General features: G+C 37.5%; 1 protein-coding gene across 3 annotated transcripts in view; it reads left to right on the forward strand.

The window, feature by feature from the left end:
- The window catches only part of OLFM3 (olfactomedin 3), a 197191-nt gene that overhangs the window by 161195 nt on the left and 11829 nt on the right, over nt 1-24167 (forward strand). For 2 of the 3 annotated variants that reach the window (XM_020906097.2, XM_020906096.2), the window contains exons 3-4: nt 7704-7859; nt 12502-12721. In XM_020906097.2, coding sequence (XP_020761756.1) covers nt 7704-7859; nt 12502-12721 — 376 coding nt within the window. The remainder of the gene's footprint in view (nt 1-7703; nt 7860-12501; nt 12722-24167) is intronic. The other variant, XM_020906099.2, reaches the window with a different exon arrangement.

Raw genomic sequence — 24167 nt, forward strand, 5'->3', positions numbered from 1 at the left:
AAACATTTTCTTAGACATGATTGTCCTATTTGTATTGCTATTTTCAGTATATTATTTCATACACACATCTAAAAATAGACATTTCCTCAAAAATCAGTTGAAAAATTCAAATAAACTGGGAAAGTCAGGAAGTAGAGAAAACTCTCCACATGTCCAGAGTGAAATGTATTCCAGAGCTATGATAAAACCTAAAATTTGTGAAGGATGAATGAGGCAAGAAGAGTACAACTAAAGGTAACTGATTGAAAGCAATCACTGAAATTTATATGACCACACCATTCAATAGGCAATTTGTTTACAGTTTTAACGAAATTCTAGAAAATTACATCTTTAAAAATTCATCAATACCTAAAGGACAGAAGACAAAATTTATTAAGAGTATCAAGGTCACCCCAAGTTAGGTTTATCAAATTCACCATTTGGTAGTTTTATGGCAACAGAAAAATAGCAAATTGTGTGAACCATACACAGTGGGCTGAAGAATGTAAATATCACTGGCTTGCTGCACTAACCCAAAGAAAGCATATCTGAAATCAGCATTCTCTATTTAGACTGAGCCAGTCACTTGCTGACTTCTCTGAAAAAGTGAAAGGGTCAGTGGCTCAGTCAGTTCTTTGTGACACTTTGCGATCCCAAGGATTATAGCCTTCCAGCCTCCTCTGTCCATGGGATTCTCCAGGCAAGAATCCTGGAGTGTTGCCATTTCCTTCTCCAGGGGATCTTCCCATCCCAGGGATTAAAACTGGGCCTCCCGCATTGCAGGCAAATTCTTTACTATCTGAGCCACCAAGGAAGCCCCTGCTGACTTCATAGTTTTACAAATATCCAAGGTACCAGACAGCAAATAAAAGCATGACCATTAGGCAGCCCATTTCACTATTAACCAAAGGATTGATTTAATCATATAAGGGATTACTCATAATAAGAATAATAACAATAGTTCCCATCTATTATATTTGTATCTGCTCCATTCCATTTTCATAGCAGACAGATGTCCTTATAAGTTTACATAAAAGGAAAATGGTGCTTTTTGAGGCTAAAAACCTTATCATTGTCACTCAATCAATAGACTGTGAATCCATACCAGATCAACTTTGCATTTTCTAACACCATGCCAGTGTCATTCAAAATGCCACTGGTGGTACCCACAATTATTTAATACACATTCTGTAAAATATTTTAAACAAGTACATTTATCCTGCTAAATATTAGAAAGATTACAATTGGTTTTACATCAGGCCTTAGTGTGTCCCAGCTAAAATTTTTCACCTAAAAAATGTTTGTCTGTCAGCTATTTAGCAAGTCTGTAAATACATCCATTGTCCAGGTCAATATTTCCTAAAATGTGATTTTTGGAACAGGATGCTGGTGACATCCTTCCAATAAAATAATTTTAAACAATAGTACATGATACATCACTCTTGAAGATTTCTATCACAGAGCTTAACACTAAAGGTTCCGTGGAGACCTACAGTAGTGAAATCCCTGTTTAGTTGTGTTAACCCTAAGGCTATCCAAGCATATTGAACTGTAGGGCATTATTATTAGTTTTTTAAGTAGCTTCTACACTAATTATGGCCTCTCTGGTGGCTCAGACAGTAAAGAATCCTCCTGCAAAGTGGAAGACCCAGCTTTGATTCCTGGATCAGGAAAATCCCCTGGAGAAGGGAACGGCAACCCATTCCAGGAGTCTTGCCTGGAGAATTCCATGTACAGAGGAGCCTGGCCAGCTACGGTCCATGGGGGCTGCAAAGAGTTGGACACTAATTATAAATGAGGGTGAAAATCTAAGTTAATTTGTGTTTAAGTTTGGAAAGGACTCAGACATTTCATTTATCCTAAGAAACAGGATAAATAAAGAATTAAAAAAAAAAACTATGAATGAAAGGGGACAATAAGCTTGCTACATTGTGGAGAGAGACATGAGTAGGCAGCTGAATGGCAGAACATCAGTGATACGCAGACTAACAGAGGAGGAAGTCTCCTTCCCACAAGTGTAATGCTGGGGGTCCAGTCTCGAGTCTCAGCAGGAGACTGATTCTCAGCGGGTCTCTGTGACCCATGGGAAAGTAAACAGTCTGAGGTACAGCCATCAGAAAAAGCAAAAGGCAGCCCAGAACCATCGTTCACAACTAGACTATTCCATCTCTAGTCACACCCCAAAGGTAGCTCTTATAATTATACATGATTATGCAATATTGAAGGTCACAATTAAATCTCAGCAAAAATTCTCTCAGCACATTTTCCCATAACACAAATAAAGTTGAAAATTAACTTCACAGGGTAACTTAGAGGAAAATAAAAGAGACTGTTTTGACTATCCAGAATATCTCACTTTTCTATCAATTTCTAACTCTATCTGCTGCACTTAGTTACTCAGTCAGGTCCGACTCTTTCCGACCCCATGGTCTATGCCCACAGGCATTCTCTAGGCAGGAATACTGGAGTGGGTTGCCATGCCCGCCTCCAGGGGATCTTCCCTAACTCTGTGGACTCTGCCGAAGTATACAGAAATCCTACGAGAATATTGGCCATGGCAATGATGACTGTTTTCATAGACAAATACTGTATTTAAATGTGTAGAGTGTATCTTTAACACAAATGGCTTTTCTTCATTCATGCTTAACCATAAGGGAGCTGAAAATTATTTTGAAAGCACTGCATTTATCTAAGATGCAGTCACCAGGCTTTCAATGTTGCCTCGGTAATTTTGTGCTGAATCAAAGATTCTTTTAAACAAAGCTTTCAAATGTAGGAATGATAGTAAATTAAGAAATATTTCAGAGCCAGGTAATACTATAACCTAACCACTGACAGGAGACACTTTTCTTACAATATTAACTTGTTACCTTTAACTGCTACTGAAAGCCGAAGACAATTTTCAGTTCAGTTCAGTTGCTCAGTCATGTCCAACTCTTTCCAACGCCATGGACAGCAGCCTGCCAGGCTTCCCTGTCCATCACCAACACCCAGTTTACTCGAACTCATGCCCATTGAGTCTGTGATGCCATCCAACCACCACATGGTCTGTTGTCCCCTTCTCCTCCCACCTTCAATCTTTTCCAGCATCAGGGACATTTCCAATCAGTCACCTCTTCACATCAAGTGGCCAAATACTGGAGTTTCAGCTTCAACGTCAGTCCTTCCAATGACTATCCAGGACTGATTCCCTTTAGGATGGACTGGTTGGATCTCCTTGCAGTCCAAAGGACACTCAAGAGTCTTCTCCAACACCACAGTTCAAAAGCATCAGTTCTTCAGTGCTCAGCTTTCTTCACAGTTCAACTCTCACATCCATACATGACCACTGGAAAAACTATAGCCTTGACTAGACAGACCTTTGTTGGCAAAGTAATGTCTCTGCTTTTTAATATGCTATCTAGGTTGGTCATAACTCTTCATCCAAGGAGTAAGCATCTTTTAATTTCATGACTGCAGTCACCATCTGCAGTTATTTTGGAGCTCCAAAAAATAAAGTCTGTCACTATTTCCACTGTTTCTCCATCTATTTGTCATGAAGTGATGGGACCAGATGCCATGACCTTTGTTTTCTGAATGTTGAGCTTTATACCAGCTTTTTCACTCTCCTCTTTTACTTTCACCAAGAGGCTCTTTAGTTCCTCTTCACTTTCTGCCTTAAGGGTGGTGTCATCTGCATATCTGAGGTTATTGATATTTCTCCTGGCAATCTTGATTCTAGCTTGTGCTTCTTCCAGCCCAGTGTTTCTCATGATGAACTCTGCATATAAGTTAAATAAGCGGGGTGAATAAAAACAACTTTGACATACTCCTTTTCCTATTTGAAACCAGTCTGTTGTTCCATGTCCAGTTCTAACTGTTGCTTCCTGACCTGCATACAGGTTTCTCAAAAGGCAGGTCAGGTGGTCTGGTATTCCCATCTCTTTCAGAATTTTCCACAGTTTATTGTGATCCACACAGTCAAAGGCTTTGGCATAGTCAATGAAGCAGAAATAGATGTTTTTCTGGAACTCTCTTGCTTTTTTGATGATCCAGCGAATGTTGACAATTTGATCTCTGGTTCCTCTGCCTTTTCTAAAACCAGCTTGAACATCTGGAAGTTCATGGTTCATGTATTGTTGAAGCCTGGCTTGCAGAATTTTGAGCATTACCCTATTAGCTGTGAGATGAGTGCAACTGTGTGGTAGTTTGAATATTCGTTGACATTGCCTTTGGGATTGGAATGAAAACTGATCTTTTCCAGTCCTGTGGCCACTGCTGAGTTTTCCAAACTTGCTGGCGTATTGAGGGCAGCACTTTCACCGCATCATCTTTTAGGATTTGAAAGAGCTCAACTGGAATTTCATCACCTCCACTAGCTTTGTTCGTAGTGATGCTTCCTAAGGCCCACTTGACTTCATAATCCAGGATGTCTGGCTCTAGGTGAGTGATCACACCATCATGTTATTATCTGGGTCATGAAGATCTTTTTTGTACAGTTCTTCTGTGTATTCTTGCCACTTCTTAATATCATCTGCTTCTCTTAAGTCCATACCATTTCTGTCCTTTATTGAGCCCATCTTTGCATGAAATGTTCCCTTGGTATCTCCAGTTTTCTAGAAGAAATCTCTAGTCTTTCCCATTCAATTGTTTTCCTCTATTTCTTCACACTGATCACTGAGGAAGTCTTTCTTATCTCTCCGTGCTATTCTTTGGAACTCTGCCTTCAAATGGGTATATCTTTCCTTTTATCCCTTGCTTTTCACTCCTTTTTCTCAGCTATTTGTAAGACCTCTTCAGACAGCCATTTTGCCTTTTTTGCATTTCTTTTTCTTGGGGATGGTCTTGATCCCTGTCTCCTGTACAATGTCATGAACCTCTGTCCATAGTTCATCATGCACTCTGTCTGTCAGATCTAGTCCCTTTAATCTATTTCTCACTTCCACTGTATAATCATTAGGGATTTGATTTAGGTCATACCTAAATAGTCTAGTGGTTTTCCCTACTTTCTCCAATTTAAGTCTGAATTTGGCAATGAGGAGTTCATGATGTGAGCCACATTCAGCTCCCAGTCTTGTTTTTGCTGACTGTATAGATCTTCTCCATCTCTGGCTGCAAAGAATATAATCAATCTGATTTTGGTGTTGACCATCTGGTGATGTCCATGTGTAGAGTCTTCTCTTGTTTTGTTGGAAGAGGGTGTTTGCTATGACTAGTACTCTCTCTTGGCAAAACTCTGTTAGCCTTTGCCCTGCTTCATTCCGTACTCCAAGGCCTAATTTGCCTGTTACTCCAGGTGTTTCTTGACTTCCTACTTTTGCATTCCAGCCCCCTATAATGAAAAGGACATCTTTTTTGGGTGTTAGTTTCAGAAGGTCTTGTAGGTCTTCATAGAACCATTCAACTTCAGCTTCTTCAGCATTACTGGTTGGGGCATAGACTTGGATTACCATGATATTGAATGGTTTGCCTTGGAAACAGAGATCATTCTGTCATTTCTGAGACTGCATCCAAGTACTGCATTTTGGACTCTTTTGTTGACTATGATGGCTATTCCACTTCTTCTAAGGGATTCTTGCTCATAGTAGTAGACATAATGGTCATCTGAGTTAAATTCACCCATTCTAGTCCATTTTAGATCTCTGATTCCTGAAATGTTCAACATTCACTTTGGCCATCTCCTGTTTAACCACTTGCAATTTGCCTTGATTCATGGACCTAACATTCCAGGTTCCTATGCTATATTGCTCTTTACAGCATCAGACCTTGCTTCCATCACCAGCATCCACCTCTGGGTGTTGTTTTTGTTTTGGCTCCATCTCTTCATTCTTTCTGGAGTTATTTCTCCTCTGATCTCCAGTAACATATTGGGCACCTACAGAACTAGGGAGTTCATCTTTCAGTGTCCTATATTTTTGCTTTTTCATACTGTTCATGGGGTTCTCAAGGCAAGAATACTGAAGTAGTTTGCCATTCCCTTGTCTAGTGTACCACATTTATTTTGTCAGAACTCTCCAATGCGACCCATCTGTCTTGGGTGGCCCTACATGGCATGGCTCATAGTTTCATGGAGTTAGACAAGGCTATGGTAACTTTACCCAATAGATATAAATAAGATAATGTTACCCAATAGATATTTATTGAGCAATTATTCCATGTCTGGTTCTGTGTAAGGTCTTGGGAATAAAAGATATGAATAAGACACAGCGTCTAACCTCATGGAATTTACAGAAGGACAGCCACTTTTGTGCTTCTCACTCAGACACATTACACAATTAGGTTAATATAAGTGAGATTGTAGTATGTCCTGAAAGACAGGATTGGTAAAGGACAGGACTATCCATTAAAACAGCAGAAAGAGAAACAGAAAAATATGACCTCTCAGGGAAAAGTAGTGAAGGAACTGAGGCAAGCCATGGCAGAAGAATTCACTGCCTTTTCTGAATATTCTAGATCTGAGGAATGTATTGACAACGGGCTCTTTAAAGCTAGCTGGTCCACTAAGCTCTGTGACTTTACCTGATGACAGAAATTTGTCTCTGAACAAATCATCTGTTTCTTATTTGTAACTCACAAGTTTTACAATGAAAATAAGTTTTTATGTGTTACATAAATAATACATGTTTATTTTAAAACATATGGAATAACAGATAAAATATATTAAATGAAGCAAGTGAAAGTGAAAGTTGCTCATCTGTGTCTAACTCTGCGACCACATGGACTATACAGTCCATGGAATTCTCCAGGCCAGAATACTGGAGTGGTTAGCTGTTCCCTTCTCCAGGGGATCTTCCCACCCCCAGGATTGAACCCAGGTCTCCCGCATCGCAGGCAGATTCTTAATAGATGAGCTACCAGGGAAGTCCAAATGAAGCAAAACTCATCTGAAATCCCACCTTTTTTGACCATGCTTTCATGTATTCATTTATGCAAGTAAAAATATAATTCTATGCAGATGGATTTATATATAATAATCACCAGGGATATCTTTCTGCAATATTTATTTTGTTACTTCTCTTCTCACCCACATCTCACCACCCACCAGGAAAGTAATATCAACCACCTAATATGTATTCTTCTAATCCTTCCATATCTTGATGTACATCATTTAAAGGTTTTCATTTTGTATTGGGGAATAGCAAAGTTATAATGTTGTGACAGTTAGAGGTGAACAGCACAGGTCTCTTCAACAGCACCCTCTCCAAGTTAGGAGGTGTCCCAGTCCTACTACCATTGATCTTGCTCAATTCAGCCTCACCCCTGGGAGTACTTCCCATGCAGCTTGAAGTAACTGTACTGGAATAAATGCATTCTAGATCTATTGGGACACTTCACTACCACCCAAAATTGCTCAGCATCCCAGACTTTGAGGATATCAGAGTTAGTATTGATAGAAACAACTTATCTTAACATTTAACAGGTTGAGCCATTATAAGCTTACTAAGCCCTGGAATGAATACTCTATTTTTAAATTTTTTTATTATGATATATCAAATTCTTATTTCTATTTAATCATTTTTAATGCTAGAATGTTCAATTTATTATTTCCTGCCTAGCTGTAATTTTCTTTTGCTACATTATTGGAATGTTTCTTATGAATAATTGCCCTTCTGAAAGTATGTCCTATGGAAATGTAATTATGGATTTGGCACTGCCAGTTTTATTAGTGGGAAAAAACTGATGTTTTTTTGCATATACCTCAATAGTATAGACAATAATGTACAGCCAGTGTTCTTGTTTAACAGGTTCAGAATATGTCTCAATCTATTGAAGTTTTAAACTTGAGAACTCAAAGAGACTTCCAATATGTCCTAAAAATGGAAACACAAATGAAAGGGCTGAAGGCCAAGTTTCGGCAGATTGAAGATGACCGGAAGACACTAATGACCAAGCATTTTCAAGTAGGTGTGACTTCAGCTGTCTTATTAATGCAAATAAGACACTGAGTACAATGGACAGCCACCGTGACACTCAGCTAGAAATAACTGTGCCTTGGCCCATATACATAAGGTTCAAGACTCAATGGGGATGTCAATCATCTCTCCACTGAAACTGACCATTAGCTGGTTGGAATGCACAGAAAACTCGCTATAAAAACCACCTCACCCTCCTTGAGCTAGGTGGAGATTATGGATAGATTTAAAGGCATTTCAATGTGCATGCCAATGGGAAATCTAGGAAAATTAATAACTAAATTTGTCAAAGACTTTATGATGATTTTATGCCTTGCTAATATGAGGAGAAATATAGAGAATATAAATTATTAAAAGAAGCAATAATACCATTACTAACAGCACAGGAAAGAGGGTTGGTTTCACTATTTGATAAAAATAATTTTTTTTTCATTTTTTAAGCTATTTATTGACTAGAAACACTGAAAATGGAGAAATGGTGCTCCACTATGTGGACTTTTATTAACTATGTATGACACTGTCATAGATTGAAATAAAATCTGACCATGATAATGCCATTTGATCTTCTATGAAAAAGACAGTCTGCCTGACAAAGGCATAGGACATAGTTTATAAAACATACTAAGATTTTACAAACATGATAGCCTCTGCTTTCCCTGCCAATTAGGAAGGAAGATTCGCTGCTAAGACTGAAGGAATGGGCCTGAATTCAAGTTCTTGGTCAAACATCAGAAGTGCTTTTCACACATAATTGTGATTGGCAGGGAGATAGTCAGGGACACAAAATAGGGTCTCTGCATGACAGTTTAATATGGCAGAAATTATCACCATTTTGTCATTTTCTTCATTGCTGCTCAGGAGCCTGAATAGAGAGCCAGTTTTAAAGTTTTATCAGAAAGATACAAAAGAAGGACAAGAGGGTAAGAAAGTTCAGGGTCCTGATGAGAGAGGGGGCTAACGTGATGAATCTTGAGGTTAAAGAGAAGCAAGCAAAGCCAGAAGGTTAAGAAATTATAACAAATTAGAGCAAGGCCTAGAAGATAAAAATAAATTGAAAGATTACTGCAAATGAGAGAATAAGCAAACTTAGAAGGATAGAGAATTTATGGAGAAATTGTAAACACAGAAGAATATAAGGTTGACAAGCAAATAAATTAATTTTAACCAATATTTATTGAGCACATACTGTGTCCAAAGCAGTGTTGGGCCCTCTGCTGGGTATATAATGCATAAACTCTCTTCTGTGAAAGAAAGCTAACAAACTGGTCAAACTGACAGTAAAAAGAGGCATAAACATTACTTAACAGCACAAAGGGAGGAGTTATTAATTTTGTTTAGACAACTTCAGGAGAAGGGTTATCAAAAATCCTTGCAGGGAAAGATTTACCAATAATCAAGAATATGGTTTTGGACTAGTGCTCACTTTCTTCCCCAGAAAATATTAGATTACACAGGAGAGCAAGAAAACCAAAAGATTTTCTCTGTCAATTTTCAATATTCAGGAGTAGGGTGTACAGCAATACAGTGAGCCTGTTGCTGCAGTCATCAACTAAGCAGGAAGCGACAAGTCAGCTCCTACAGTGCCAGGGGGCATTCCCAGAGAGGAAGAGGGCGGAAGGAGAGGAGCTCAGGGTTTCTGGCTCAAAGTGAAAATCACTCAAGCTTAGATGGACAAGACAGAACTCATGCCAAAGGACTGCTTGCAGGACCAGGGCTGGCAGAGCTGGTGACACATGATGATGTACGTGCATCTATGGGAACTTTGGGGAGAAGAGAGGAGACAAAGAAACAAAAAGGTACCAGGCTGAGAGAAAACAGAGAGAGGGAGAGAAATGCCTATTCTATAAGTGTGTCTAGCAGCAGACAAGCTGCCAATAAGAAAAGTTAATTTTCAGGCAGCATCATAGGGCATAATGATTTTGATTTTCCTAGTTCATGTAATCCATGTATATACTGAACTTGTGTGTCAAAATCCATGTAGCAATAGTGATAATACCATCATTTTTTCTGAAGAATTACATGTATTAAACATATAGTTTCAATAACTTTAAATATATTATATATTAACTACTTTAATCCTCACAACAATCTTGTAAAGTAGACACTATGTTTATTCCCATCATTCAGATGAAGAAATTCAGGTACAAAGAAATTATGCAATCATCTAGGATCTTATATCTAATATGTATCAGAATACAACTCCCAAGTTAAATCGCTTTAAACCAATGCTACATTGCCTCTCCAAGTAAACCATCGTTCTCTCAATTAAATATAATAATTAAATGCTCAATATATACTTGCTGAATGTGTTTATTCACAAAGTCCTACCATAGATTTTGCTCTAACTGCTGAGCTGCCATATTTGAGAAGAAGAAATGGCACATTCCAAAAGTAAGTTTACCATTTAATACTTTTACATTGGAAGAAAATCCTCCTCTAGTACACCATCTTCAACTTGCCAAAAAATCTACATAGGTTATATCTTCCATATCCTTTATGATTAAAAAAAACTTGTCTCAGATATACTTGAGACTGTCATTCTTCTATGAAGAGATCTTGGTTGGGTAAGATAGTCTAGCTATACTCTTTGCTATAAGAGTAGTAGTAGAATGTGAAATTCTAGAAAGGATTATTAAGCACACAGATCTGTGTTACTCTACTTTAATATTTTAAGTATTTGATATGTACATTAGTTAGACTTTCCATTGCTCTCTGACAATTGCCCTGAGTTAGAATGAATGCCAATAATTGAATTATACATTTTTGAAAAGATTCCAAAATTCATATACATATACACTGGTGACTCAGACGGTAAAGAATCTGCCTGTAATGCAGGAGACATAGGTTCGATCCCTGGGTCAGAAAGATCCCCTGGAGAAAGGAATAGCAACCCACCCCAGTATTCTTGCCTGGAGAATTCCACGGACAAGAAGACTGACGGGCTATAGTCCATGGGGTCATAAAGAGTCAGACATAGCTGAGTGACTAACACTTTTACCCATATCTATGTATAGATTTTAGCTTAGGGGAAATAAAATGCCAACAAAAATGTCATCTGAATTGCTCTCTTTTCAATATACCCATAAGTAGAATGTAAAACTCATCACTGTAACAGTTGTTATAATGTGCAGCAAATGATACTATCAGAACTCTTCTCATTAAAATTCTAATGAAGCAATTGTGTCTTCCTTTAGGGACAGCACAAAATGCTCAAACTAAGAAGTTTATTTCAAAATGAGACACTAAAATGAGCAAAGCTCTGCAACTCTGCCTTTTGACTGTGATTTTATCAATGTTTCTCATCATTGACTCTCTGCTCTCTCCCACTCAACATGGACATACAGATAAATGCTGAGAATTCCAATCATACAGAACACATGGAAATTTCCCCACAAGATACACAAGTCCATAAATCAGGGTGACAATGGGAGCTCTTGTTATTTTAACACAGTGACAATAATAACATCTTCTAAATGTAATTGTAAAATGCAATTTTCAGTTCCTTAAATTAGTTAGCATACAGCATGATTTCTGATAGCACCTATGGATTATTCTCAAATGATCATAGCAGTACCAGGTCTTCCATAAATGAGAAAATTTGTAACAACTTCACAACTGAATCAAACTCATGAAATATTTTTACTGGGTACCACCATCAACTTAAAGGAAAGGAAAAAAAAAAAGGTGACATGGCCAGAAACTGAAAGTGAAACTGTAGGTCTGGCCAGTCCTAAAATAAGAATGAGGGGAAAACTGCGCTCACAAAGTATACTTCTTGTTCTCTAGACAAAAATCAGTGTTTCCATTTCAAAAAACTCTGTGCTCATTTATTACATAAATCATGACCACCTTAGTCCTTGAAAGAGTTAATTCACTACACTCGTAAGCAACTCTGCCCTACATAAAGAGCTCTAAATTACCTATGCTAAGGCAAATGAAGTCAGAGTATAAGTAATAATTCAAAACAGTAAACAGCAACATACATTTCTTTGAGCTTTGTAAAGCTTTGCCTGATTTTTTATACTTGATGAACTTACATTCCTAATGATGCTGTGCTAAGAAGGATATTAAAAAAGAGGGCGGAGTAGAAGGGAGGAGTAGAACAAGCCCAAAATTGGAAAAATTCTGTTAGTGTAAAGCTCTTCCAGGATCCAAAATTTTCTATAAATACCCTTATATTATTGATAATTAGTTAATGGGTAAAAAGACTTGGCTAAACAGGGCATTTGACCTATTTATAATAATTCATATTTAGAAGATGGGCCCTACTGATAATTCCTGACTAAATAATGCATTGTTCACTTTATAAAAAGTCACCAGAAAGCAATATTTTACATAAGCTCCTAACTGCTACCATAGGAAGTTCTGTCATTATGATAAGGATCAGTTTGTTGCATAGAAAATCTTGTGACCATTTAAAGAGATGTTCTTGTACTGAATCGTGAGATAAGTGGATTTACTACCAATGACCATGTGGCCGCTTGCATGCTCCTGAAATACCCAATCTCAATAAAAAGTCAATAAGGCATTGTGAACCTTTTAAAATAATCTTCCTGTAGCATCATGAAGAAGAATGTAGCTGCTTGATCTGGCTAAGTGGCTCTCAGAAACAACTGGCTGCTTTTCACAGGAGCTGAAAGAGAAGATGGACGAGCTCCTGCCTTTGATTCCTGTGCTAGAACAGTACAAAACAGACGCCAAGTTAATCACCCAGTTCAAGGAGGAAATCCGGAATCTGTCCGCAGTCCTCACAGGAATTCAGGAGGAGATCGGTGCCTATGACTATGAGGAGCTACATCAAAGGGTGCTCAGCTTGGAAACCAGACTTCGTGACTGCATGAAGAAGCTAAGTGAGTAGAACAATTCCATTGGTCCAGGTTGTGTTGTTAAGTAGTTTCAATGAAAACTGTTTTCTTGCATTTTGCGAATAGTCATGAATTCCTAATTATAGGGAAACTAGTGCCTGCTTTCTAAGTGTAAAGCAAGTGTTCCTTAAAGGCTTAAGCATTCCTGGTCTTTCTGATTAATAGCTGCGTGACTTTCAGAGCACCCTGTGACTGTTTGGTGACTTGACTGTTTGTGACTTGAAATAAAGAGATCTGACAGACATAGCAATTCTATCGGCTACACTATGAAAATAAGTTTTATTTCAGACAGAGGATAGGTGATAATCAATCACTGCCTGGCCAAGGGAAGAGGGAAGCCATTTCTGGTAGTGGAGGAAGTTAGAGACTGGGGAAAAGGATATTGCCCTGGGAACAAATGTGAAATAGCGATGTTAAAGGAAACGACAACCATTCTTCTACTGTGCAGAGCTGCCATCAGATGCTCTGATCCACTCAAGAAATAAAAGGGAGGCACCTACTCAAATGCATATTCACTGCTCTACAAGGGAGAAAGCATTTGACTTGTGTCATGGACTCGAATTCTTAACTACTAAAATGTGTGGTTCAACTTGGTCTGAGTTTACAAACTTTTCTGTTGCATGAATAAGCTAATTACTGAACTGAAGTCATCAGGAGGCTAGTTGGTAACTTATATGAAATAAATAAGGGTCCATGAATTGAATAAGGAGGGGTTGTAAGTCCATTTAGAAATAATGTTTTAGTTGTTGACGTGATATGATAGGATTTGGAAGGGGGCTGCTCAATAACCACAGAAAGTGTTCTTTCAAGGAAAAGAAAAACTTTTCTAGAACATGAAATAAACTGGGAAGAGGACTGAAGAATTTGAAAAAAAAAAAAAAAGAATTTCTAGTAAAGAAACATTCAGAGAATAAATGTAAATACTTAAAATTTGGATGACTTACAAGAACATTTTAAAGACTACTTATTTTACAGATACAATCCAAATGAAAAAACAGTTAAATTGCAAAATGTTGCATTCAGTAATCACAATCTCAAAACAAAGTGGGGAATAACCACATGAGAGGCCCTACAGCAGTCATCTCAGGATTTCCAAGAGGATCCAACAAAATTAATCAGAAGGCAGTAACATAAATCCCTAAGGGTAAACACCTGTGCAGTAACCCTCAGTTCCTTATTTCTCATCATGCAAGGTTCATACTTTTTCACCTAAGGTCATGACTTGAGTAGATTTCACTACTTGCTCTTCTCCACCCACCATCCACATTATTGCCAAAGAGATTTTTTAAAATATAAATCTGAAATTATTTTCCTCTATTTAAAATCTCCTATGCATCCCTTATGCCCCATGATACAGTCAACTGTAGGGCGTGATGCTTAGGATGCCCTTCATGTGTGGTCCTTCCTACATCCTCATTGCTCCTGCTGCTGCTAAGTCACTTCAGTCATATCCAACTCTTTGTGACCCCATGAACTGCAGCCCACCAGGCTCCTCTGTCCATGTGATTCTCCAGGCAAGAATACTGGAGTGGGCTGCTATTTCCTTCTCCAGGAGATCGAAACCCATCATTCTTACATCTCCTGCACCAGCAGGTGAGTTCTTTACCACTAGTACCACCTGGGAAGCCCACATCCTCATTTTAGGTGCTGTTTTTTCTCCCCTTCACACTATGTCCCAGTTTCACATGTGGTCTACACTCTAACATAGGACCATACTGAGGCTTGGTTTGTCCTTTTTCCTGAAACACTCTCTCCTCTGTTTACATTTTCTTTATCAGTAAATACACTTTCACTTGCCATATGTGACAGAGTCTTATTCATTTTGCAAGTCTCAGTTTAAATGTTATACGTCACCAGAATCTTCACAGCCCTCCCCCTGTACCCTCTGCATTCCTGCTAGGTGCTCTCAAATCTTGATATCTCATCAATGATTGGACTTTCCGTGTTTCGTTATCATTTTGTGTGTATTTGGATGACTATTTTGTTAGAGTTTTGTTCCACAGGAATAAGTACAGTGTCTATGATATTCACTCTAAATACTGTCTCTCTCAATGCCTAAAAAACTTATTACTCAGTAAAATTTGCTGAATAAATTAATTCTATAAGCAGTCATATAACAATTTCTGAACTTTCAACAGAGTAAATATTAGGTATTTCAAAAACTAACAGAACAATCTCTTTTACTTACAAGAAAAAATTATCTCCTTCAGCCACATATTTGTGTCAAGATGGCATAGGACTAAGACTAACCAAGGGAAAAGTCATTTAATACAATGCTTAAAAACTCCTTTATATGGTTTGCTTTTATAATTCAAACTGTGGAGTTTACTGTTAATAGAAAATAGGTAAACAATACTGACATAAATTCTGCTACTATATTTTATTCTTTTTTTAATCAAGAAATACTTTCAGTTCTATGTAGAGACTGATTTTATAGCTTGCTAAATGATGTCTGCACCAAACAAGAAAAAAAATCCCAAATAAAGAATTGCTTGAGGGCTCTCAATATCTAAGTTACTTCAGTGATTCAAAGAAGTATCCAAATTCTTATTTATTAGCCCATAAGACATCTGGGTAAAGATTTTCTGTAAATGACAGTACATAGGACTGGTCTATGTAGGGCTTCAGTTTGATGTGGAAGAGGTCCATTTGTTGTTGGTGAACCATTAAAGACCTTGTATATCAATCAATTCACTCTGTCATTCCTACCATTTTACAATAAACCCAAGCCACTGGTTTTGTATGCTAAGTCCAGGCAGCTACTTAGCACAAATGGATTCTACTAAAACAAAGAAAAGCAACAGAAACGTTCTACACCTAGTCATCACCTTGGAGTGTGCCAAGTTATGTTTTTAAAGGATTAACACAGAAAACTCTTGGGATTTGCTCTACGTTAGAAGTGAACTTTACTTCTGACATATACTCTCTCTGAGTTTACTTAGCTGGAAATAATGGCTACTACAGTTAGGTAATTCTACATGCTTCTCAGCTCTTTCACAACCCCCAGTTTGTTTTTTCTAATCCACATATAACTTCTGATACAGAATCTCCCCCAATATTAAAAATTATATTTGGGACAAAAAGGGTTAATCTGTGCAGACACAATATCAACATATTTCTCCTTACTGAAACATGGAAAATGTCTCTATGGTGTCCTCAGGCCTCAGGACTGTGATGAGCAATATATATGAAAGACTCATTTTATTACTTTTCCACCATGGACCACAAAGTTTGAAAGAATGTGTCAAATAAATTGTATTAATTAGTTAACAAGTTTTTGGTAAACTACAACAAAAAGTTTATTGAACCAAAAGTATATCTAGATAATGAAGAACAAGTAAAAAATCATGAAAACATGGTAATCTATTTTATTTTACCTAACAAAAAATATACAATCTAGCAACCAATATAGATATCAGTTTAGTTAAGTTACTCAGTCATGTCCAACTCTGCGATCCCATGGACTGCAGCACACCAGGCCTCCCTGTCCATCACCAACTCCCTGAGTTTACTCAAACTCATGTCCATTGAGTCAGTGATGCCATCCAACCATCTCATCCTCTGTTGTCCCCTTCTCCTCCAGTCTTCAATCTTTCCCAGCATGAGGGTCTTTTCAAATGAGTCAGCTCTTCACATCAGGTGGCCAAAATATTGGAGTTTCAGCTTCAGCATCAGTCCCTCCAATGAATATTCAGGACTTATTTCTTTCAGGATTGGACTGGTTGGATCTCCTTGCAGTGCAAGGGATTCTCAAGAGTCGTCTTCAACACCACAGTTCAAAAGCATCAATTCTTCTGTGTCCAGCTTTCTTTATAGTCCAACTCTCACATCCATACATGACTACTGGAAAAACCATAGCCTTGACTAGATGGACCTTTGTTGGCAAAGTAATGTCTCTGCTTTTTAATATGCTGTCTAGGTTGGTCATAACTTTTCTTCCAAGGAGTAAGCATCTTTTAATTTCATGACTGCAGTCACCATATGCAGTCATTTTGGAGCCCCCAAAAATAAAGTCTGCCACTGTTTCCCCATCTATTTGCCATGAAGTGATGGGACTGGATGCCATGATCTTTGTTTTCTGAATGTTGAGCTTTAAGCCAACATTCTCTCTCCTCTTTCACTTTCATCAAGAGGCTCTTTAGTTCTTCTTCACTTTCTGCCATAAGGGTGGTGTCATCTGCATATCTGAGGTTATTGATATTTCTCCCAGAGATCTTGATTCCAACTTGTGCATCATTAAGCCCAGCAAATATAGATCGAATAGCAATAACATTAGTATTTACTTTTTTATTTAATGAGATGAATGCTCTTTGATTAATTGATATGACCTTACAAAATACTGAAAATAGTTCTCACAAGTGCTTCACTTTAGATTATCGGTAGCCTTCAGATTGCTATTCACTTAACAAAGAAGCCAGAGACACAACCAATGATTCTAACTCATTTATACTTTTGTCCCAAGAATGGTTTGGGACATTTGGGTGCTTTTCTCCATCACACCATGTTTATGTCAATTCATCAAAACCATTTACTGAGACTCTCTGAGCAAAGAGGTTTGCTATTGGCTTAATTACAATATAGAAAACATGTCCAGGTAGAGAGAGACAGCCCTGACACTGTGAGAGTCACACTGGTTCCTGAAAAAATAAATGAATCTTCATATTTTTTTATTAGAAAAAGAATTACTCCAATTCCAAAGGAGGTACTTGGTTAGGTACATATATTTACATCAGAAAAATATATATATATATAATATAACTTTGTGTAACACTATAATTTGATTAGCCCTTTACTTAGTTTTTATAATCCCCGAAAATTTTGTACAGATTAGACCAACTTATCTCTGTGAACACTTTTAGCTGCTTACCCAGCAGTATCTCATAAAGAAGTGTCTGAATATCAAAATATTAGAACATCAGACTCAGAAAATAGATGTTAAATAAAATCAGAACGATTCACAGTAAATGTAGAGGGGTGGGGGGAATATCAGGAGTTCAATGTTCCAAAAAGGTCTAAAATCCAGCTGCTATGCTGCTCAGATATAGAGTGGGACATTGAATAATTATGATATCAACAATATAGTAATAGGCGCAAAAAGGCTTATCCATCAGTGACATCTTTGTTCTTCACAAAAGCCTCTCAACACACAACAGGCAGTTAGTAGAGTGTAAAAATGGACTGGGGAAAGAAAATAAAACTGCAACTATGAGGAATACATTTCCACTCACCTTTGCAGTTGATTTGTTTTTAGGGAAAATGTCAGTGTACATCACACGAATTTTAAGAAATTAAAAAACAAACTAGTGTCATTGCCTGCAAAGTTTAACTTAATAAGGTCGTGAGAAGGAGTCATAAGTCGCTGAGACCACTAGGGCATCATACAGCTTATTTCTTCTAGGGAATTAAAGTTTTAGAGAAAATAAAAATTAGAGGGAAAAAAAAAATGCTTCAACGGCAATGCACCCTAGTGGCCTGAATAAGGTACAGTAATGCTGTTTCCTAAGTACTTAATTTTCTCCTGTGAGGGACTGAATAAAGTCCCCTGTGCTTAATTAAATCATATCACATTCCGAGGCATGCAAAGTATAATTATATGCCTGTGAGAATCTAACTGGAAAAGCACAGTTAATGCTCTTGCTCAACCCCTGAGATCACCAATAGATATCTAATGTAGATTATAATCAGGCTTTCTGGCTTTCCAGCCCTTTACACTCCCTCCCACTTCCTTATGTTAGTTCTATTTTAGGGCAATGGTTTGGTGCCATCTAGTGAAGTACAAGATGCACCCTTCTATTAACAGAAACAGTTCTGAGCCTTCATGTTTAACAGAAGTAACAGTAGCATTCGAAACTTGAAATTGTAAGTAATTTCAACTTGGGTTACTATCTTTATCATGTTTACGCCAAACTAGTTGTAAAAGAGAAACCAAACTGTCTTTGTGACAATAATCTTATTCATACATTCAATAAATATTTATTAACTCTCCAGTGTGCACTGGCACTTAACCAGGTTATTTGTGGATACAAAGATGAGTAGCAGGCAGTGCCCTTCTACTGCCAAGAAACTTGCATTATAGCGGGGAAGAAGCACATAGGCAGACAACTGCACCAATGCTGAGAGCCTACTGCTTGACAGACACTCTCCGGCTTTTTTATGTATGTTAGTCCCAACTGCTGCAAGAACTGTGGGTCAGGTATTATTACTAGCAATTTATGAAACAGACACTCAGCTTAAATTGGCCAAAGGTACATGTTGGAGGCAGCAACTCTAAACCCAAGTCCTTCTGAGCTCAAAGACTGAGATCTCTTTCTCACACATAGTATCTTTTGTTGGGTACATAGTAACAGAGCCACAATGGGGTTCCCTTGTGGTTCAGTTGGTAAAGAATCCGCCTGCATTGCAGGAGACCTGGGTTGGATCCCTGGGTTGGGAAGATCCCCTGGAGAATGGAAAGGCTATCCACTCCAGTATTCTGACCTGGAGAATTCCATGGACTGTATAGCCTATGGGGTCACAAAGAGTCGGACACAACTGAGCAACTTTCACTTTCACTTTAGTAACAGAGAAATTCCTGGGAAATGTCAGTACATTTAACTCAGTAAATAGAACCCAAGTTTATAGAAAGAAGCCAGAGTCATTTTTGATTCTTCCCTGAACTTCACTCGCACACAATTACCACATCTTTACCTCTCCCTCATGGGTTTCTCAAAACCAGCTCTTTGCATCCACACTTCCACCACCCTAATCCAGAACACCATTCATTACCTCTCAGATGGAATACTACAAAGGCCTCCAAAGCACTCCCCTTACCTGAAGTCATTCCAGCTCCACCACAATAGATACTTATACTCTTTTTGAAATGCAAATCTAATTATATCACACCATGTTTAAGTGATTTTCCTTTAAAATTAAATCTAAATAGCAGTTCATGGTTTGTTTCGATGACATGGATTCTGCCTCACTCTGCCTTTTCTCTCCAATTCTCATCATGCACTCACTCTAAGCATTAGTCATTCTAATTATTTCAATTTCTCAATCTTGCATGCTTTTTCACCTCCTGGGCTCTGAATTTCCTCCCCACCTTACTTATCCAAATTTGAAGCTTGCTTTTTAATTTTAGACCAGATACCAACTTTTCAATAGAGACTTCTCTGATTGCCCCTTAACATAGCTGAATTCCCTTAGAATGGTCTCCCACATGTCCCCACCCTTCTTCCCCACGGCACTTCAGATATTTTACACAAAATGCGGATTTGCTTTTCTTTAATCTTTACTAGCTTATGGAGTTATCCCTGCACTGAGAAATCAGGGATCATCTGTGTCTTGTTTCAGTTGAATCTATATAGATTATGATAAAATATCTGAAACATAATAGGTAAAAATTAGTGTCTACAGAGTGAGGGCAAATACTATTTTTTAAATAAAAAGCTTTATGTTGCTTTCAAGAAATAAATCAGTGTACATCAACTTAAAATAACTCTTTTGGGGAAAAAAGAGAACAAAAACACAACCTTTTTTTTTAGTCTTGGTTTTTGTTGCCATCTGTTATTTCAAGGGTAATGTAGTATTTCATTCAGAATACCTGATATTTGGCTCCACTTACCACTTAAAGCAAGAGACAGTAAAAATCTCAGTGAAAGGAAGAATTAACATAAAAGTCAAACTGGGTGCCTGGGATGAAGAGTGAGATTTAACTTGGAGATTTAATGGGAGAAATTTATAAGAATACCTCCTCAAATTAAATTGAGAACTTATCTGATGGTTTGGACAGTAAAACATCTGCCTACAAGGTGGGAGACCCTGGTTTGAGCCCTGGGTCAGGAAGATTCCTTGGAGAAGGAAATGGCAATCCACTCCAGTACTCTTGCCTGGAAAATCCCATGGACGGAGGAGCCTGGAAGGACCCATGTGTCCATAGGGTCACAAAGAGTCAGACATGACTGAGTGATTTCACTTTCACATTTATTAAGGAGTCCTATTCTTCCTAAGTGAAGAATAGCACTTTTCACTGTGAAGAACAGCACTTCCTAAGTCCTATTCTTCCTAAGTGAAAGAGAAGAGTGAAAAACTTGGCTTAAAACTCAACATTCAGAAAACTAAGATCATGGCATCTGGTCCCATCACTTCATGGCAAATAGACAGGGAGACAATGGAAACAGTGAGAGATTTTACTTTGGGGGGGCTCCAAAATCACTGCAGATGGTAACTGCAGCCATGAAATTAAAAGACGCTTCCTCCTTGGAAGAAAAGCTATGACCAACCTAGACAGCATATTAAAAAGCAGAAACACTACTTTGCCAACAAAAGTCTGTCTAGTCAAAGCTACAACTTTTCCAGTAGTCATGTATGGATGCGAGAGGTGGACTATAAAGAAAGCTGAGTGCTGAAGAATTGATGTTTTTGAACTGTGGTGTTGGAGAAGACTCTTGAGAGTCCCTTGGACTGCAAGGAGATCCAATCAGTCCATCCTAAAGGAAATAAGTCCTGAATATTAATTGGGAGGACTGACGCTGAAGCTGAAACTCCAATACTTGGACTACCTGATGCAAAGAACTGACTCACAGGAAAAGACCCTGATGCTGGGAAATTTGAAGATGGGAGGAGATGGGGATGACAGAGGAAGAGATGGTTGGATGGCATCACTGATTCATTGGACATGAGTTTGAGTAAACTCCGGGAATTGGTGATGCACAGGGAATCCTAGCATGCTACAGTCCATGGGGTTGCAAAGAGTCGGACTTGAATGAGTGACTGAACTGAACTGATTCTTTGTAAAATTCAAAATTATAATACAGAATGCAACTTCTCTAGTGTCCATGAACTTGATGATTCATTCTGCTGGAACCCTGAAGCCCTAGTGATTTTAGGACATTTTGGGGGTACTTTATATATTTTGTTCTACCATAAATTCTTTATTATTTATCTTTCTTTCTATGTCTTACATTTTTCTAGATTGCAACTAAATTATAAGCCTTTTAACAATATAAAACTTATGTTTTCAGAGGCAAGCGTGAATTGCCAAATTACTGGTTTTCATGATAAAATTCTGCTGCATTCAGTTTGGATATTAAATAGGTTTCTCCTTAAAGAGGCATGCATAATATAAGCTTTAGCTCAGAAAAAGTTCAGGAAGTTTTTAAAATAATTTAAGAGTAAAATTCTGTTAATTTTGGAAAGTGGAGGTATTTAGACACATGTTATTCTTGATCCCATTTACCAGACACCCACTGAAAACTCATTCTAAGCCATGCAATACAGCATCTATATGTCCATTCTTATCCCCTAATCTTTCTTCAGCAGCACAGTTGGTGAGATTAGACATGCAAATAAAGGGTTAAATGATATAAATATAAACAGATTTTACTATCCAATGTATGGTGCATACAAACTTAAGCAGCTTTAATAAACAGACTTCAAAGATCAAATCATTTCTACTTCTTGCTACATGAGTTCTCCAATGGCCTTAAGTAAAAAGAAATAACATTCAGTCATAAACATATTTGCCACTCCATTTATTTATATGGTCATGGCCTTAGGATTCAAAGCCTGAGCTACTAGTCCAGGATATTACAAAGTACAATTATATATTAAAGAAATAAACAAAAAGACAGATGGTTTTTATGCTTCATTGATCCAAACAACTGATGTTCCTGTGGAATCCCAAATGATATCTTTTCTGGAACTGCTTACTGATAAATATGGATTGCAACTGATCATAAAAAAATTAATGTCTCAAAATCCTCAGAGTATTAAAATGGTTACTTTTTCCAACTACCCATTCAGTGTATTTTCTGAACATACAAAACCATGCATATGTAGAACAGTATAAAATGCTAATATTTTCATGTGTCTCACAGCAGACAGAAGAGCATAGCAGAAGAAAATCAATGAAGCAAGACTTCTAACTTTTTTCTATGCCAATCACTTTTGCAAGAACATTTATCTTCCAGGCATTTTGGGAAATTATCCTTTCTGTCTGGCTTCCTTTGTCCTCATAGAAAGTGAGAGAAAAGTGGGAAAGATAATGTTTTTTTGAGTAAAAGCCAGTTTGGGGGAACCAAGAAACAGAAACGACTTTTATTTTTTATTTTACTTTGTAACTTCTATGCTCAGTCAGACTGAGAATACCTGTGTTTACTTAATACTACCACAAATTATAACTAAAAAATCAGCCAGCTTTTATAAATTACTGCAACTTTAATTTATTAATTTTACTTGACAAGATGAACGTTAGCTTAGGAATCTAACAACTAAGAGAAGCATCTATCCATTCCATGCCCCCTTAGTTAAAGCAACAAAATGTTAAGCTTCAGAACTTGCATCTCAGAGATGAGAAAACTCCATCCTGGAGAATAAGTACATTATCCAATATTACATGATGATTTAATATTATGACTCAGAAACCAGATCTGCTATCACTCACCTCAGGATACTAACCTGGATGAAATACACTGCACAAGAACATTTCCTGAGAAACTGTGGAAGTAAGAACAGAGACAAATGACAGCAAAACCATAAAAAGGTAGTGGCATAGTTAATAAACAGATTGAACTATCATCTGCTTATGAAATTCATTTTTTCCATTTGTATTATCAGTTTCTCCTTCTGTACTAGATTATTTATAAAGGCAAACAAATCTTTATTAAGCAACAAGACTAACATCAGCACCAAATGTTAGAGTAACAAAATTTTCCCATAACCTCATATTTCTCCACCCTCTTTTCTCTGCTTCTTAGTTAAAATAATCTTTTCTAGCTCCTGCTTTAGTTTACAGTCTTTTCAAAACCAACGCTGACTCAGCTTCTGATCTCAACATTCTCTTCATTTGATTCTTCCAATCATGAATGATTTCTTGCTGCTAAATTCTATGATCATTTCTTTGATTATTTCTGAACAATTTCTGTATTCCCCTGAGGTCAGTACGTCATCCTTAAAACATGTTCTTCTTTAGGATTTCTTAACACTACACTATTTTCCCTATTCCATTCATAGCTTCTCATTGGGCTCCTTTACTAGGTGCGATAAATACTGTGATTTTCCAGAACTCTGTTCTGTATGCTTTCCTCTTCTTTGTGTGTGCCCTCTCTCCAAGGCTCTGGCTTTCACTAATATCAGTGTGAAGACTCTGAAAACTGTCTCAGAAGGGTCTCTGCTATCTAGATTTGTATACTGTCATCTCTACCTCTCCTCTGGTAAGATTAATAGTCGTGAAACAACATAAAATAACCCATACAGAATTATTGAGTTTTGTTTCCAAACCCATTCCTTCTTGAGCATTTAATCTGAGTAAATGACCCTATAATCTGACCATTTGAACAAGCCAATATCTCAATTATTTTTCAATTTGAGATTTTCTTTAATTTCTCTTTTTACTTCTCATTCTAACATATAATCCAAAGCCTGGTCCTATTGACTTTATCCAAGAAAGAAA

Source organism: Odocoileus virginianus, chromosome 5 (genome assembly GCF_023699985.2).
Source record: "Odocoileus virginianus isolate 20LAN1187 ecotype Illinois chromosome 5, Ovbor_1.2, whole genome shotgun sequence".
Classification (NCBI taxonomy): domain Eukaryota; kingdom Metazoa; phylum Chordata; class Mammalia; order Artiodactyla; family Cervidae; genus Odocoileus; species Odocoileus virginianus.